The sequence below is a fragment of the Sinocyclocheilus rhinocerous genome, unplaced genomic scaffold, assembly GCF_001515625.1.
Source record: "Sinocyclocheilus rhinocerous isolate Xijiao unplaced genomic scaffold, SAMN03320098_v1.1 scaffold1083, whole genome shotgun sequence".
Taxonomy (NCBI): Eukaryota; Metazoa; Chordata; class Actinopteri; order Cypriniformes; family Cyprinidae; genus Sinocyclocheilus; species Sinocyclocheilus rhinocerous.
The window spans coordinates 446,018-465,369 of NW_015639508.1; the positions used below are offsets into that span (position 1 = coordinate 446,018).

At 36.8% G+C, this 19,352-nt stretch overlaps 1 protein-coding gene across 1 annotated transcript in view; it reads left to right on the plus strand.

The window, feature by feature from the left end:
- Positions 1-19,352, plus strand: part of LOC107751257 (acetyl-CoA carboxylase-like) — a 69,751-nt gene that overhangs the window by 34,203 nt on the left and 16,196 nt on the right. The window contains 15 exon segments of the mRNA XM_016566937.1: positions 2,916-3,059; positions 3,713-3,815; positions 4,640-4,747; positions 4,845-4,901; positions 5,092-5,136; positions 6,415-6,456; positions 7,983-8,198; positions 8,279-8,434; positions 8,514-8,738; positions 9,970-10,125; positions 10,937-11,083; positions 11,544-11,813; positions 11,913-12,010; positions 12,264-12,384; positions 13,047-13,157. Coding sequence (XP_016422423.1) covers positions 2,916-3,059; positions 3,713-3,815; positions 4,640-4,747; positions 4,845-4,901; positions 5,092-5,136; positions 6,415-6,456; positions 7,983-8,198; positions 8,279-8,434; positions 8,514-8,738; positions 9,970-10,125; positions 10,937-11,083; positions 11,544-11,813; positions 11,913-12,010; positions 12,264-12,384; positions 13,047-13,157 — 1,999 coding nt within the window.

Genomic DNA, 19,352 nt, shown 5'->3' on the forward strand with positions numbered 1-19,352 from the left:
TTGTTTTACGTGGATATTGGAACGCGAGTGAAGTACATAACCTAATAAATAATCATTTGCCATTCATATACATCGCGAATACGGAAACATTTGATTTTGTGTTGAATGAGAGACCCAACGTTGGTTTCAGTTTCGTTTTAACCTAAATTAATTCGTTTTGGCTTGTCATTTATATTGCTATAGCTTCTTATATTTTTAATTCTTGTTCTTTTCTAAATACTGTTAATAGAAAGGATTTGTTGTGGAGTGAGGGGAACTAACACTAGCTACGTTTATAGTGTTTGTTATAATGTTTGTAAATATTTTGCGTCGGCATTAGACCTATTTCTGAATGAAATAATAAAATGCGACATATACGCGACTTAGCCTATGTTTTTTTTTCCCCTAAAAAAACTACTTTTTTTTACGCGTAGCGTATTTTAATCATGCAGCAAACCGTTTTAAATATTTTGATAAATTACTGAAAAAATAAATAATTAAATGACTTTTTAAACCGTTTAACTGATTGTATTAATCGTTCAAAATTCTTACCGTCGGTTAACCGGTTAAACGGTTAAAATGAACATCCCTACTGGGTATGAATCTTTTAATTAGTCTTAATGGGCAAGAGATTGCTGTCAAATACTAACATTGAACAGGATACTTGGCACCTTCTGAAATTTTGACCATTTCTGATAGATGTGCTGATTAAACTTTATAATTAAGGGTGTTATTAAAGGAATATTCTGGGTTAAATATAACTTAAAATCAATAGCCCTTACATGGACTCCACTGGAAATAATTTTGACTTCCAGTCCCTCAGTTTGTAAAATCAGGAAAAATACATTAATAATAATGCACTTGCAATAAAGTGTACCAGAAATAAAGTCAAACCCTGGGTTGCCAGGATGATTTAAGGAAAACGTATATGTACATAACAAAGTTCAAGACTCAGGGAAGAAGGAAGCGGGAACTGGCAAAGCGATAGAGGCTATTTACTCTTAGTGCAAATAGCATATTTTCTTAGCGATAGATGCTATTTACACTAAGTGCAAATAGCTAAAGATTATATTTATACTATGTTAAAATAGCAGGATATTCTGCTAATTGCTTATTGCAAATAGTGGCAATTATCTGCACCTCAGCATTGTAATACATTATAAAACAGTCTGCAATAATAACTTGAGTGTAAATGTTAATTATAATTCAAATTATTAAATGGATGCCACCTTACTGGGACAAAAGCCCTCCCTACACCTACCCTAACCCTACCCGATACTTTATTTTCAACTTTTTGATTATTTCCTTCATTTTTATAAAAAATAAATGCTTTCTGATGTGATTTGAAATTTGAAAAGGGAGAAAAAAAGTTCGCCAAAAGGCAGATTCGAACCCGGGTAGATCGCGTCAAAAGGAGTAGCCTATGACACACGCTTTACCATCTACGCCACTGAATCTGACGATTGATGACCGTCTTTTGTAATGTTGACTAGCCCAATCACACGTTGGTGGGTGGAGTTAGTGTAAATAGCCTCTGCCAACAAGGCGGTCTATTTGCACTTAGTTATTTTATTTTTTTAATTCCCAACAGTTAAACAGTTGCCCACAGAAAAAAACAGGGGGTGCTGCCGCACCCTCAGCACCCCCACTTCCCGCGCCTATGAGTGTAGTTTTAGTTCTGGCAGGCCACGTTAGTCAAGCTTGCATCAGCTGATCCACGCCTACCTATAGGAATACAAAGCCTATCACAGCATCCATATAGAAGGTCCTTTAGTATTATTAGCAGCTATCGCATTGCTCAATAACTAATTAGCCTTCTCCATCCCCAGCTCCTCCTCTCGTCCAGTCAGGATTCAGGCTTCTGATTCCCCTTTAATTCAGACTAATTCAAAAGTGTGTACATTAAATTATTGAACATTAATGATATCTTCAATACATTTATGTTGGTTCTGTTCTGTTTACCCCAGGGGGCGGGGAATGGGGGGTTATCACTGCTCTCCCTGCTCTCATCCATGCTAGGCTGCATGGATGCACAGGGAGTTCTTGCGCAGAACAGAACCATACCACCAATCCAAACTGTATGCTAATTGTCAATCATCTTTGATGATAGTGGTCTTGACAGAAATATTATTTCCTATGACTTATTCATTTGCAGCTACAACTTATTATTTTGTTCCCTCATCTTAGGTAAATCATGTTGTACTAGTTTATTCCCTTTTAATTTAGTTCAATTGTGTGCATGGCTCCATAGTTTTAAAAAGTAGTCCTGTCAATAAAATAAAGTCATCAGTTAATTTCACTATTTCTGATTTTAGAAAGCAGAATGAAATTGTAATCAAAAGTTACATCTAAAACTTAGGTTTTGTTAAACATTTTTCATTAATATCTTAACTTTGAGAAGACAAAATTTTTTCACAGACCCGTTTAAGAACCAACATGCCAACATGCCCAATAGACTTCCAATGTAAATGTGTCATGATGAACCCATTTCTTTTGTTTCTACAAATCGAGGGATGACCCAAAATTAGGGTAATGATATGGTAAACAGCAGGCCGCAGCTAGATTATATTTAACCTGGAATATTCTTAACTAAACTGTACCTCCACCATGAATTTAAATAAATGAATGTAAATGCATGAATTCACCCATACAGTGAAGTTTCAGTCTTAACAATTTTTTCCTTTAATATCTGATTTACTTGCCTCCTGACAACTGGCCCCTTTTATAACATTCAGATGTTACACGTCAGTGTGTATTCACATTCAGTTGTGAGGAGGCGATGCTGCTTCTATTCACTCCTCTGATCCAGACCGATGTGTGATGGTGATGATTTGATCTTTCTCCTGGGGTGGTCTACCACATTTTTGAGAGGTTAGGTATATGCGGCTGCACTAATAACATGTCCTTTTATTTGTGCGGTTGTGTTGTTCTCTCAGAATGTCCTTCTCCTCTAACTTGAATCACTACGGCATGGTCCATGTGGCCAGCGTTAGTGATGTGCTCCTGGACACCTCCTTCACCCCGCCCTGTCAGCGTATGGGCGCCATGGTTTCCTTCCGCTCCTTCCAGGAGTTCACCAGGTTAGTGTGTGTCTACAGTAATTGGAAAGGTGTTCATGAAATCTAAATTATTCCTATTTATTTGCTTATTAAATGCTCCTGATCGTACTCTGCACAATCTGCACATAAGGTTTAATCCACAAATAACGCTCCGGTGGACATACTTAGATTACATGACCTGCCAAATACTACTTACTTTATTTTTGTTACCTCCTATTGTTATTACCTACCTCCTAGTTGCGGGATGTTTCATTCACACCAGTAGGTGTCAGTATAAAGTCTAACACCTCTGTCATATTGCGACACACAAAAACTTCAATAAAAATGTTTTTAATAATCTTCTATAAAATAATAACATTTACCAATAGCTATGTATCTATGTTGGAGTGCCAATAAAATCACTGGCACTATTTACGATATTATATATTTTGTAGTATTACTATATCAGTAATTAATTTTCTAAATATCAGTTTCCGTTAATACCGAAACCTTTATTGCAGACCTATCAAATCCCATCTAGATCCCCAACACGCTGATTGTTGTGTCAATCAGAAATACATTTAAACCTGTAATGTGCCGTATTGAGAATGGCATTTCATGTTGTCTATTATAGCAGTTTTCTTAAAATGTACATACATTTGCTCTCTGCGTGTCTAATGTGACTGTTATCACAGGAACATTAAAGATGTGTTGAGCTGTTTCTCAGACTCACCCCCCTCTACTCCAACCTTTCCTGAGGGGGGCAACCCTGTGCTGTATGGAGAGGAGGACAACAAGGTGAACCTTTTATTCTTTGAACCTGTCAAAAAAGGGAAAATAAGATCAGACATTGAAGGGCACCTGTTATGCAAAATTCCATTTTACATGCTGTTTAAATATAAATGTGTATTGGCAGTATGTGTACACAAACACCCTATAATGAAAAAAACTTCACCCACTCCTTTTTTTAATCCCCATAAATCATAAGCAGTGTCTCAGAACAAGCCGTTCGCAGAATCTGTAAAATGTGATGTCACATTTTACGAGCCCCGTCCATGACTGTTGACGGCACTGCCATATTAGCAGAGACCCCGCCCAGAGTGAGCCGCACGCAGTCCGCCATGTTTATCACAGACATAACCGTGTTTTTGTAATTTTTGCTTTTAACATAAACTTGTGTGTATTTGACAGTTTAAGCGCAATAAGACATGAAAGAGAACTTAGTTTAGTACTCGCATGTCATGTGACAGTGCTTTCTGTGGGTGTGCTTCGGATGATACATCAGATCCGAGGTATGAGCTGTAAAGGCACAGCCCTGTTCTGGAAAAGGGGGCGGGGAGCAGCAGCTAATTTGCATTTAAAGAGACATGCTCGAAAACAGCGTGTTTCTGCTTTCATTCAAAATAGACATTTTCAAAATGATATAATAAAATATCTGTGAGGTATTTTGAGCTGAAACTTCACAGACACATTCTGGGGACACCTGAGACTTATACTACATCTTGTAAAAAGGGGCATAATAGGTGCCCTTTAATGTTTGATGCAATGAAGCTATTATTTGGAAAATGTTTGTTTTCTATGCATAGTTTATATTGTGTGGTTTTTTTTTTGTCTTACTGCAGAGCATTCAAGATGAGCCAATTCATATCCTTAATGTGGCCATAAAGACAGACAGTGACATTGATGATGATGGGCTAGCAGCCATGTTCCACGAGTTTACTCACTCTAAGGTGAAACAGAGTTCTGTTCTCTATATGATGATTGTTTTTAACAAGAATGTTTAAATGTCAGTGTATTCATTGTTTACTTGCATCATTTTTACCACAGAAATCTCTGCTATTTGAGCACGGCATCCGAAGACTTACCTTTTTGGTTGCTCAGAAGGTATGCTTTCTAAATGACATTTGAGCATGTTTCCGCTCTTTCACTCCTTCTCAATCGAATTTCAGCAGAATAATCTTTAATCAATTGAATGTTCATTTGAATAACTGCAATTCTTAGTAACTGATCTCAAATCTGGTACGCCCACTGCATGTGTCTTTTCCCCTTTTGCTCTTGACGCCGTTATTAACAGGATTTCAGGAAGCAAGTCAACTGTGAGGTGGACCAGAGGTTCCATGTAAGTAGTTGTGAAGTGTCTGAGGCATTGGCTCTGTTTCACAACCTATCGAGGTGCCTCGCTGTCTGTAGGCAGCTACTTTCTTAGGAAGCATCTTAACAAAAATTGACCTCACAAGTGACTGAACTGAAACGCTCTACATAGACTATCATGCAGGTCACTCCAGTAACACTACTTGTCTGAAATGCATGAGAAACTTAGCTTTAGCTCACTATTGGTTCTGGTAGAGATGGAACATTATGTGTTGCTAAGCTAATGACACAATATTCCTATACTAAATGTATAATACATGGTGCAGTGCACACAGTTAAAGGGGTCATATGATGCTTTTTTAAAGATTATTTTGTGTATTTGGTGTAACAGAATATGTTGACATGCTTTAATGTTCAAAAAACACATTATTTTTCAAATACTGTACATTATTGTAGGTCCTATATGCCCCGCCTCTCTCATTTGATAAAGAATATCTCTTTGGTTTTGAGACTTTAGTCTTTGCAACTTCAGGGATCTTATCTATGCACAATCAGCTTGTAACACTCCAAAGAGAAAGGAAAACTTGAAATCGCATCATATGACCCCTTTAAATTTTAATTAGTCTATTTTAATTTAGTAGTTCTAAGTATTGAATGAAATGGACTGTATTTTTTGATTGACATTTCTTGGTTATCATGTTCACCGTCTTGGATGTTAGCATGTTGCGTAACCTAATGACAGTGCTCTTATGTAAGAAAATTCAGGCAGTCATTTGATTTAAAAGCTGCAATCAAATTTATTGCATGATGCGCTGATTAATCAATCAAATTAATCGCCAATAATTGCACACTGTATATCAATGTCCCTAAAAGTCCCCAAATAGAAATATTGGATCTGTACAAATTATCTTTGAAATGAAATAATTGAATCCAAATTGGGGGAAAAAGTGGCTATGTAAGTCAGTATTATTTGTTTTATATCATTAAATATACTTTTTTTTTTTTTTTTTTTTTTTATTTATAAATGTAATATTATTGGAAATATTGAGTTTTTATTATTATTATTAACATTTTGACTCCTAGGTTTTGGAACGGAGCCATTATAAATGGTCTCTTAATTAAGTTACAGACTTAATTATAAGACTGTTCAGTCTTTCAAATGTACAAAACCTGTTCTGTAAATGTCCTGTAATAATGAATACAATATACTGTACCATAAATATTGGTCTGGTCTTCCTGATCGGTGTTGACATGTACAGAATGAAATGCTATTTCACGGTTAATGTTTAATGTCTTTGTTTCACAGAGAGAATTCCCCAAATTTTTCACTTTTCGAGCTCGAGGCAAGGTGAGTTATGTTTTACACAAGACTACCAGTGACAGGCACAAAAGACTGTAACACTTTTAAATGCAAGTGTTCATTAAATTCATCAGCAGCTTTATGTTTAGGGGGGGGAATACAAAGGGGAAATGAGGAGGAGGGAAAAAAAGCTGTTATATTCCTCCATTTCTTGTCTTTGCTGTGCAAGTCACTCCATCATGATCAATGGCATTTCTCTGGCTTCCTTCAGCCCTGATAGTTTGCTAAAATGGTTCCAGCAAAGCTCATTACATTAATTAACTTTTTAATTATTTGTCTCATTTGAGAGGGATGACATCCATTAGCAGCTGTGATTACCTACATTTACTAAATCTAGCCTGCTATTATAGCTCACAGTCACTTTCTGCTTCTGTAGACTCACTTTCTCTAAATTTAAAATGAGCAATTTCATTCTATTTAAATTTTCTATTTTATTAAATCTTATTATTATAGTTATTAGTAAAATTTTGCCATTTCATGATCAAACTTTTTAGGGTTGCTCGATTATGGCAAAAATCTTAATCAATTATTAAATCAATAATTTTTGGTCAATATTGTAAACATGATTAGGACTAGACAGTATTAACATAAGAGTCATTTTCTTTTCCACATTAGCGATATCAATTATATTTCTGTTGGAAATAAGGTTACTATAAAATCTATATTTTAGATACCAGTGACATTCACAATTTTCGATAACAATTTCAATACCACAGCAGAAACTAATACTTAGCTGTCTAATGTAAGTGGGGGGAATATACCTTGTTTAGTTCATCATTCTAATTTTGCATTTCTGCTATACAAGCAGCTACAAATGGTATTGTGAAAGATAATGGGTCTCATTCACTAATAATTTTTGTGGATTATTCATATTTATATCAACAGGAGAATTTCTTACAAAAATATTTGTGATATTAAAATGTTCCTAACTTGTACCTTTCCTCTACCTTTTTATGAAAGTAGAAAATTTTATACAAAATGTATTGATGAATTGTGATATGAAAATCATTTGTACACAGATTTCGCACACAAATTTGTCTTGGTTAGTGAAAATAAATAATATAATATAATATAATTAGGGCTGTCAGTTTAACGCATTAACTTAATTAGTTATGAAAGAATAACGTGATTAAAATATTTTAACACCTTAATATTAATGCACTGGCCCTTTAAATTTTGCTTGAAATTTTATGTTGAATCAAATAAAATATTTCTTTCTATAGCTACTATGTGTAATGTCTACTTGATACTTTCTCATTTAACACAAAAATAGCTTTAATCTTTTGTGGGTATTTTCAGTCAAATTTATTTTGCGATTAATTAGGTCAATTATTCGGCACATCATTTAATTAATTTGATTAAAAATTGTAATCGACTGACAGACCTAAATATAATATAATATAAATATTTTTTAGAACTTTTTTTAGAACCACTTTCGACCAAGTTCATTTTCATAGTCGTTTAATTTTGTCTGACAAAAAAGTTTGTCAATTTTGTCAATCCTTTTTTTCTAGTTTGAGGAGGACCGTATCTACAGGCACTTGGAACCTGCCTTGGCTTTCCAGCTGGAGCTCAACCGAATGCGTAACTTTGCACTGACGGCCATCCCCTGTGCCAACCATAAGATGCACCTGTACTTGGGAGCTGCCCGCGTGGAAGTGGGCACTGAGGTCACAGATTACCGCTTCTTTGTGCGGGCCATCATCCGCCACTCGGACTTGGTCACCAAGGTAGGAGCATCTCTGTGGTCTATGTTTGCATCCATAAACTTGGTCATATGTGTGACACTGTATGGTTCCCCACCGTGTAGGAAGCGTCGTTTGAGTACCTGCACAACGAGGCAGAACGCTTGCTGCTGGAGGCCATGGATGAGCTGGAAGTGGCCTTCAACCACACCACAGTGCGCACCGACTGCAATCACATCTTCCTCAATTTTGTTCCAACCGTCATCATGGACCCTTCTAAGGTTTTAATGAGTTTCAGTGGATTTTTGTTTCAGGAAGGTACTTATCTGCATGCGTTTTGAGCTCTTGTGTTCTCATTAGATTGAGGAATCTGTGCGCTCCATGGTCATGCGCTACGGGAGTCGTCTCTGGAAGCTCCGTGTGCTCCAAGCCGAGCTGAAGATTAACATCCGACTGACACCCACTGGCAAACAGATCCCCATCCGCCTCTTCCTGACCAATGAGAGTGGCTACTACCTGGACATCAGCCTGTACAAGGAGGTCACAGACTCCCGTACAGGACAGGTGGGGAACAAAGACAGACAGGTGGGGCTCACGTGTCTCTCATTAACACAAACACATATTTTATGCAGACAGCTAAAACTGAACAACAGTACTATGCCTTTGTCATCCCTCATTGTTTGTTAATAATATATGTTAATTTTCTGTCAGTAGCAAACACACAATCAGTGAAAAGTTTGGACACACATTCTTTACATTTGTTTAATATAGCTCTACATTTTTTTGAAAATTAGTGAAGTCAAAGCTAGGAAATAATACAAATGGCAGTTATGCAAATTACGCAGTGACCAAAAAAAATCGTATACTTTTTCTTATATTTTATCTTTTTCAAATTCGACACCCTTTCAAGCATATATTTGTCTAATATATAAAATATGTGAAAATATGTATGTAATATGTAAAATATATAAATATGTCAAAAATATGCACAGTATGTCTGCTTTCAGCCATTTAATAGATCAAAATATTTAAAATACATTTCTGTTCAAAAGTTTGGGCTTGGTCAAATGTTTTTGTTTGTTTTTGAAAGAAGCATTTATTTAATCAAAAATATATTAAAACAGTAATATTGTGAAACCTTTTTACAAATTAAAATTAATTATTAAATTAATTGCCGTTTTAAAACTAATTTGTGCTCAAGAACCATCAATGTTGAAAACAATTCTGCAGTATTTTTAGGAAAACTGCAATCCATTGTTTTTCAGATTTCTTTGATGTATAGAAAGTTAAGAAGGACAGTATTAACTTTTAATCAGTTAATTTCTTTAAAAAAAACCTACTAAGCCCAATACTATACCCACAAACTAATAATGATTAATAAACAGCATTATTTTGGCATTTATGTTATTTATATGTATCATGATAAAAATGAATTTAGTCACATGTGTCCAAACATATAAATGACACTGCGCAATTTGTTGTTTCACTAATATTCTTTCAGACATTGGCGTTGGGTGATTTGTCATTGTGCTAGTCACCATTTAGTTTCATTTGTCAGTGATGTGGTGACTTTTTCTGTTTGAGTGTAAAAAATGCTTTTCATGGAGTTGAATTAATAATTTTAAAAAAATTTACAAAATGATCTTTTGTCATTGTAACATCAACTGTCAGTTTTGTTTGTTTGTATCATTGGCCAACTGTTATCTGTTTGCCTAGACATGGGGAAAATTATCGATTTATATATAGTTGTTTGTGTTTCTTTACCTATGCTTGACTTGCTGACTCTCTTTTGCCCTCTGTCTCTCTCTCATATCAGATCATGTTCCAGGCATATGGAGATAAGCAGGGTCCTCTTCATGGCATGCTCATCAACACACCCTATGTCACTAAAGACCTCCTGCAGTCCAAACGCTTCCAGGCCCAGAGCCTCGGTACCACCTATGTCTACGACTTCCCAGAGATGTTCCGTCAGGTATTGTCCACAACCTGACACAGTAGTCTGTGATGGCAAATCTTTTCACATTTAAAGATATAATTGCATTTCAATGTATATTAACATTTAAAGGGGTCATATGATGCGATTTCAATTTTTCCTTTCTCTTTGGAGTGTTACAAGCTCTTGGTGCATAAAGAAGATCTGTAAAGTTGCAAAGACTAAAGTCTCAAATCCAAAGAGATATTCTTTATAAAAGTTCAGAGTCAGAAGGCCAGTATGATTTTTTTTAAAGAAATGAATACTTTTATTCAGCAAGGTTGCATTAAATTGATCAAAAGTGACAAGACATTTTTAATGTAAAGGCATTTATGTTCTATGTTCTTGAACGTTCTATTCATCCATTCATATTCATCATGGTTTTCCAGAAAAATATTAAGAAACGCAACTGTTTTCAAAATTTATAATGATAAAAAATGTTACTTGAATGATTATCATTTCATCATCATAGAATGATTTGTGAAGGATCATGTGACACTGAAGACTGGAGTAACAGCTGGTCAAAATGTCACAGGAAAAATGACATTTTAAAATCTTGTAAAATGGGAAAACTATTCTTCAAGTTGTAATAATGATATTTCATAAAATTACTGTATTTTTGATCAATTAAATGCAGTGATGGTGAGCATAAGAGACTTTTCGAAAAACGTAAAAATCAAACTTTTGAACAGTAATGTATATTTTAATACACAAAGTTGATTATCAAGTCTTTGTTTATCCATTTTTTAAACAAGAGCACTGCAAATATATGAAGATAAACATTTCTCATGTGGTGTCCATTTTCCTCTAGGCTCTGAAGAAGCTATGGCAGTCCATGGACGCACACGCCAACTTACCCAAGTGTCCTCTTCCATCGGAATTGCTGACCTTCACAGAGCTGGTTCTGGATTCTCAGGGTCAGCTGGTGCAGATGAACCGCCTACCTGGAGGAAATGAGGTTAGATTGCACCATGTTAATGATATTGGCTAAAACTTATTTTTTGTAAAAATGTATCATCTTAAACTGAACTGAACTGAATCAACAATGAACTGATTTCAACTGAAAAATGACTATTGCCTTTTTAGAGTTGCTTTACAGAGAATTCAATTCTGTTTGCATCATTGAATCATTATTTTATTGTTGAGCACTGTAAAGCTGCTTTGAAACAATCTGTATTGTATAAAGCGCTATAGTAATAAAGGTGACTTGACTTAAACAGGAAGACTGTGTAACTCAAACTTAATGTGTGGCATTTCTTGCTCATTTTCAACAAATGATCACATGCAGTAAACTTTGTACACTGTAGGGGGCCCCTTTGCTTCTTAAATGTTGGTTTGTGAGGATCCACAAGCATTTATTTAGTTATCACACCTTTATTGTGGATAGAAAATGAACTCATGATTCCATGATTCTCTAGATTGGCATGGTAGCATGGCGGATGACTCTCCGAACCCCTGAGTACCCGGCTGGCCGTGAGATTATTGTGATCAGCAATGACATCACACATAAGATTGGCTCCTTCGGGCCGCAGGAGGATGTGCTGTTCCAGCAGGCTTCAGAGATGGCGCGGGAAAGCGGCATCCCACGAATCTATATCGCTGCCAACAGCGGAGCCCGGATTGGCCTGGCAGAGGAGATCAGACACATGTTCCATGTGGCCTGGCAGGATCCAGCAGACCCCTACAAGGTTTGGAGTGGCTCCAGGGGAAGGGATCAGCGATCATTGATGTAGTGTTTATCTTCAGGAATTATGTGGTAATCACAGTGTTTTCCTGTTAAATGGTAGGGCTTTAAGTACCTGTACCTCACACCTCAGGACTATAAGAAAGTGTCTGCTCTGAACTCAGTCCACTGTGAACATGTGGAAGACGAGGGTGAATCCAGGTGAGCTGCATATTATCCCATACACAGATTTTTTTATTGTTAATGCTTTTATGTCTAACATAAGAATTGTCTTTGCTGCATAATTTCAGTGAATAGTTGGACTGGGTGGAGGTTTTGAGTTCTGAAGGTTCACATTGTACATTGAACTTTTATTTCAAAAGATTGCCAGGATTTTTTTTTCTGTCATTGATTAGGATCATTTTTTGTTGTTCTATTGTAATATAAATTCCCCTTTTAATGTGTGTCTTTGCAGGTATAAGATCACTGATATCATTGGTAAAGAGGAGGGGTTGGGTGTGGAGAACTTGAGAGGTTCTGGCATGATCGCGGGTGAATCTTCACTGGCGTATGAGGATATCATCACCATGAACCTGGTACGCTAGCAGAACACAAACACACACTTGTTAAAAACTGTGACTTGTTACAAACATTTGGAGAAGTTCCACTATTCACAAAAGCTCATAAGCAATACATTTGGTAAAGCATTACCTAGAATAAGATTAAGGTCTGCAAGATTTTTTTTTTTTTTTTTTAAGAAATTTATATTTTTTTCCTGCAAGGTAGCATTAAATTGATCAAAAGTGACAGTAAGGCATTTACAATGTTACAAAATATTTTTATTTTAAATAAATGCTGTTAATTGATCAAAAGAATCCTAAAAAAAAAAAAGTACCACAAGGTATCAACTGTTTTCAACATTCTTAATATTAAGAAATGTTTCTTGAGCACCAAAATCAGCATATCTGAATGATTTCTAAAGCATCATGTGACAGTAATGGCTGCTGAAAATTCAGCTTTGGCATCACCGAAATAAATTACATTTTAAAATATAAAAAAAGTATTAGTTGTTTTAAATTGTAATAATATTTCACAATATTACTGTTTTTACTGTATTTTTGACCAAATAAATGCAGCCGTGGTGAGCATAATAGACTTCTTTAAAACAATAAATAAATCAATATAATCTTACCCAAACTTTTGTGCAGTAGTGTAGATGTTATAGTGTTTCTGAATGTCTGTGTTTTCTGGTCCTCAGGTAACATGCAGAGCCATTGGAATCGGAGCATATCTGGTGAGACTGGGCCAAAGGACCATACAGGTGGAGAACTCTCACATCATCCTGACTGGAGCTGGAGCTCTCAATAAGGTCAGCAGCTGCACCCATTTACATGTTTTCTAGTTTTAGAATCCATAAGCCAACTGTGCCTTCTCAAAGCAGTTTTATAATTCGCCTAGTATGATTTGTATGTTTTCAAAGGTCTTCTCTGTTGTTTAGTTGCTATTCAGCTTTGGCATCACCGAAATAAATTACATTTTAAAATATAAAAAAAGTATTAGTTGTTTTAAATTGTAATAATATTTCACAATATTACTGTTTTTACTGTATTTTTGACCAAATAAATGCAGCCGTGGTGAGCATAATAGACTTCTTTAAAACAATAAATAAATCAATATAATCTTACCCAAACTTTTGTGCAGTAGTGTAGATGTTATAGTGTTTCTGAATGTCTGTGTTTTCTGGTCCTCAGGTAACATGCAGAGCCATTGGAATCGGAGCATATCTGGTGAGACTGGGCCAAAGGACCATACAGGTGGAGAACTCTCACATCATCCTGACTGGAGCTGGAGCTCTCAATAAGGTCAGCAGCGGCACCCATTTACATGTTTTCTAGTTTTAGAATCCATAAGCCAACTGTGCCTTCTCAAAGCAGTTTTATAATTCGCCTAGTATGATTTGTATGTTTTCAAAGGTCTTCTCTGTTGTTTAGTTGCTGCTATAAAAGGTGGCATGTGTGCATAAATTACCTATTCACTCTGCTGATAAGGGCATTTTAATTGGCCTCTCTTTTAATTGCTTGAAGTAATTTGATTGGTCCGAGGCAGGAATTGTGACAGGTTAGTGTGAACTCCAAAAGCCTTGTGTGCACTCAACTATGACCCAAATAAATGAATCCCTAATTCATGCAATTACCACGACTGCATTACAATATGACTTTTATGAATCAGCCAGTTTTTTTATTTTACTGGTGACAGCGGTTGGCTGTGCATTCAAGCATGTGTTAAAGGAACAGCTCACCCAAAAATGTAAATTCTTTCATCATTTATTCATCCCTCATATCATTCCAAACACATATGACTTTATTTAATAAAAAAACAAAAGGACAAAATTTGGTAGCACTTTTTACAGTCTTGTTCCACGTGTCCATACTATGTACTTATAAAGTAGAAATTACAATAACTGAGTAATAACTACATACTATGCATGAACCTACCCCTAAACCTAAACTTGTAAAACCATGTAGTTACCTTATACTACCCGGTACTTTCTTGGGTAATTACACTATAAGTACACATGCTGTAAAATAAAGTATAACTAAAAATTTGTATGTACAAAGTTTTTCCAGGCAATTACTATGTAATTTTTTAAGCAGTTGGGATCTTGTGATTTTCAAGCTTAAAAAAGGAAGCAAAGGCACCACATGTGCTTTATTGGGTACAGAAATTAAATCAAAAATGATTTGCTACAAACTGAGGGACAGTATTAAAACTGATATCTCAGTATAAAGACAACAGAAGTCAATGGAAAATCATCTGCCAAAATAGAAAAAAAAAGTGTGTTTCTGTAGGTTTATAATTCACCCCTCAGTGACTGCCATCCCCCCGCATCTCTCTCTCTGTCTCCCATCATGATGCTGCAGCTCCCGCAGGAATAATAGAAAGAGAAGCGTGAAGTTGTTATTTGCATAGAAATAGGCTGATGCCTGGGGCTGAGACCGGGGAGGGACACCCATATCATTCCTCTGAGAACAGAATGAGCACTTCTACTGCTACAGATATCCCTGTCTCGCTCTGCCTTTCTCCCATCACTCTCTGCAGCAGTCTAGATTAGGGTTGGGAACCGAGTAACAGTTCTTATTCAGAACAATTTCCTTTAATGGTTCTTAAATGTCCGGTATGGACAGAAAAACGGTATTCAGATATTTCAGTCACAGTCATGTGTCACGGCCAGTATCTGTTTGTCCTCTCTGGAACTGCAGGAACGCCCCATCTATCTCCATCTGAAAATGTTCTTTACAGTCCCATTACTGTGTTAATTAGAGCAGAACCGTGATCGGCTCATTTACAAATACCCATGATAAGCATTACCGCACAGGTCTCAGAACACGTCAGGTCTGTAAGCGATTATGACTGTTACAAAGGTGTCAGTCTCAGAGTTTAGAATGTTTTTTTTTTTTTGTGTGTGTGTGGATGGTCAAACCTGTGATTGTATTACTGTGATATGGAAGAGTTCAGTCTTTCATTAACCACTGGAACAAAAGGGACATACCAGACACATAAAAACTGGAGCTAGAGTCAAGGCCCAGACCAAAACTATATTCCCTGCAGCCCATATACCCTACATTACAGAACTAGACCTCCTGCACCTCAGGTCCAAACCAAGACTGACCCTGACAAAAAAGTTAAAGTTTAAGTAGTTGATTCAAGGACCAGGCTGTTGATTTCAGTGAACTTAATGTCTAAAATGTCTATGTTGCCTTTTAGAGTCATGCAGTTCTTGTACATTCTCTGAAATGGTTGAGGTAATTATCACTTGTGGTACAGACTGCAGTCTTAATGAGACCATAAACCGAGCTGTAGATGCAGACCAAGGTCTATCAAACTATAAGTTTAATTTGAAACAGTATGGTTTACATTGAAAAATTGGTCATATGAAAGCTGTCTTGCAGATTGGGGAGCACCCTGTGGTACAGAACCCCGAAACAATCTATAGGAGGTGGTCTGAGTTTGGTTGCAAAAGAACTGTCTAAAACAAACATACATTGGCTAACGTTATGTTCTCTATAATGCTAGCTTGTGATGATTGTTACGTCCCAAGATAAAATAGCCAGATGAATGCTTAATGCACTGGGGTTCGATAAAGTCAAGCGAGTCTAAAACCTAACCAGTGAGGTGTGAGGGGCACCAGGAGCAATTGCAGAAAATGTCCCTAGTGTGAAAGCTTTCCAAGAGTAATGACCATGACCCAAAACCATGTATGTGGTCTCGAGGTCTTAAGAACAAGAAACGAAATTCAAGACTCTGGTATATAGCCATAAGTTTAGTGAGCTTGAGTGTTATGTTGGCATTGGCTTTTCTGGAAGAGTTAAGTAATAGCCAGTTGTGTCAAAAAGTTTACTTTTGAAACAGCATATTCAGTTTTCTTGATGGGCAAGCAGAAATTAGAGGAGCTGAGTAGTGAACGTCTGTGCCATCAGTGGCACCAAACAAAATTGCAAAAACAATGACCATTTTCAAAACTGTTTCCTACACACTCTTCCTATATTCAAAGGATGTCAAATATTGCATTTGTGCAAGACATCTTGCAGAGTTTAGCTCTTACTTGCCTAGAAGTTGGCTGTAATCCTGAAGACTTTGATTAGGTGATTCAGGTTTGTTTAACTGAGATTGTAGCTAAACTAAGCAGGACTGTGACCTTCCAGGAACAGGATTTGACACCACTGCCATATGCCATTGTTCAGCCCAACAGTTGGTCTCACTCCAAACTCATAGAATTGGTTGAACCAGAAGTTGTCAAGGAGTTCAAACAAACAGAAATGCTTTACAGTATTTAGACTAGTGGTCGACCGATATATCGCCATGGCCGATATATCGGCAGATATTTGGCATTTTTTAAATATCGGCATCGGCCGATAAGTTTTTCTGTTTGGCCAATGCGTTCGAGGCGGGACTTTTATTTTGACGGCGCTGAGAACGGCAGCGCCTGAGCACACAGTGCTTACATTCTCCCTCTTGTTCGCTGTTGTCATTCAGTTCTGTCTAATATGGATTATCTAATACGGCTGTCTATTAATCAGATAGAACGATTAAACAAAGGAATTAAAATGTATACAAAAAGTATTATAACGATTGCTTTTATATTATTAGTAATAGAAAGGCAAACATTATAATACTTTCTTGTTTTTCGTCAGCATTCAGCAAATATGCATTTATATCATTTAAACAAATCTTTGAATGTCTAATAAACATCTAATTTCAAAAACCTTGCAAACTTAGTCGGATCCAGTTGTGAGATCTTGTGAAGTGTGCATTTGTATCCTGCATGATCGCGTGTTCTCTGCGTGACGGTCGATCCGTGAGAATTGAATGTGGACAGGAGGAGAGTTCAGCTTCACTGGAGACGCGCGATCGACAAACTTTAAACTCGTGATTTTAAATTATGCTGCGCTTTATGCATTTGCCCACTGTCATATTCATGTCATTTTCACTGTGTGCTGTATGTAAAATGAGTGTTACCTTGGCTTTATTTGAAAAAAATGATTAATGCACACAAACTTCCCAGAATACGAAGTGCCCTGTTGGTTACAGTGTTTACTTCCTTTTTAATTATAGTTTTATTAAATATTTATTTATTTGAGGAAAATACCTTGTCATCTAAAGTATAAGTATGTTTATTTAACACATTTATTTTTTGAATCGATTTTCAAATATCGGTCGACCACTAATTTAGACGGTGTATGGTCTGCAACACCACAAAAAATTACATCACTCTATTGAAATCATTGTATGTGATTCTTTAATCAGTGTGTGAATAGAGAAAGGACGGCGAAATCTGAGTATCGATGTAGTCCTGGAGGCATAACCCCTTACTCTCCCCCACTGACCACTCAGTGACACCATCATTCTTCCCAGGTCATTGACAGCATTGAATGGAGAACACGCTCTCCTCAGCCTCCAGCACTGGGCTGACTGCCTGTGTGATGATCCACAGCCCCAGGACCTCCACTAGCACTGACATTGCCATAACACACAATGCACACTCCATGCTTTCTAGTTCTGTGTTACTTCCTCAAGTAAGAAGTAAGAAGAAGAGTTAGTGACATCACTGTTAATCAACATATAGTCTGGTCTACATTGTAGCTTATTTTGGCCAAGAATCACCCAACAGTCTGATTTCAGTCTATTTTCAAGGTGACACCATCAATTATATGTCATGGGAATTATTCGGATGGTCATAAAGGTCAAAGCTGTAGTTCTTTAGACTTTGAGCATCATTGCAATGCTTGACCTGCGGGCAACTTGACACCAGGGGTAGCACAGTAGCTTGACTCCTGAATCCATAGAGTCCAATGGCAGTAATAAGAAAAGGCTAGTGGGACATGCCTGACCGACATGTAAAATGACCAACCACAGTTACCAACTAGAGACAACAATATCAATATCTGCGTAATATCATTGCGCCTGCTGCACCCATGGTACGGCAGTAAAGTTCCTTGATTATTACGCTGGAATGAGAGTATAGTTCCTAGACATATCGGCCTAGAAAATCGTAACTACAGAAGAGTCAAGTTTTAAATAGGAAAAATATCGAAACTCTTTGGTCATTTTTGAGCGAGATGCTAACGGTCTAATCAGATTCAATGATCTATGCTAAGCTACAGCTAAAAGTGCTACCGCCAGACCCGGAGATCGGCTGAATGGATTCGAAAATGGAAAATGAGCCTATTTTCAAAAATAGTGGAGTGTTCCTTTAAGTGCCGGCGATGCAGTGTTGCCAGATATTGCTATTAAAACAAACAAAAAATGAAAAACAAATAAATAAACCAAAATTATTTCAAATCTTTTGCAAATAAGATAAGATAAAGATATCACTGACCCTAAACTGAAGCGTCCTACTTTATTATCTTTCTAAAGTGTTAAATTAAGTGAAAAAGACAACTCCACAAACGCTTATAATAGCTGGATCGAGGCTGTGCCCACGTACTCACTCACAACTCTTTCAACTCTTTCACGTCTCGCAGCGATCATTTTCTTACCACGGACGCTAAAAATTCTTGCAAACTGTCTTAACTGTCTTAACTGATAAATAAAATTATATCGGCTTTATATCGGCCATCGGCCACCCTGCTTTCCAAGATATCGGCATCGGCTGTCAAAATACCAATATCGGTCGACCACTAATTTAGACGGTGTATGGTCTGCAACACCACAAAAAATTACATCACTCTATTGAAATCATTGTATGTGATTCTTTAATCAGTGTGTGAATAGAGAAAGGACGGCGAAATCTGAGTATCGATGTAGTCCTGGAGGCATAACCCCTTACTCTCCCCCACTGACCACTCAGTGACACCATCATTCTTCCCAGGTCATTGACAGCATTGAATGGAGAACACGCTCTCCTCAGCCTCCAGCACTGGGCTGACTGCCTGTGTGATGATCCACAGCCCCAGGACCTCCACTAGCACTGACATTGCCATAACACACAATGCACACTCCATGCTTTCTAGTTCTGTGTTACTTCCTCAAGTAAGAAGTAAGAAGAAGAGTTAGTGACATCACT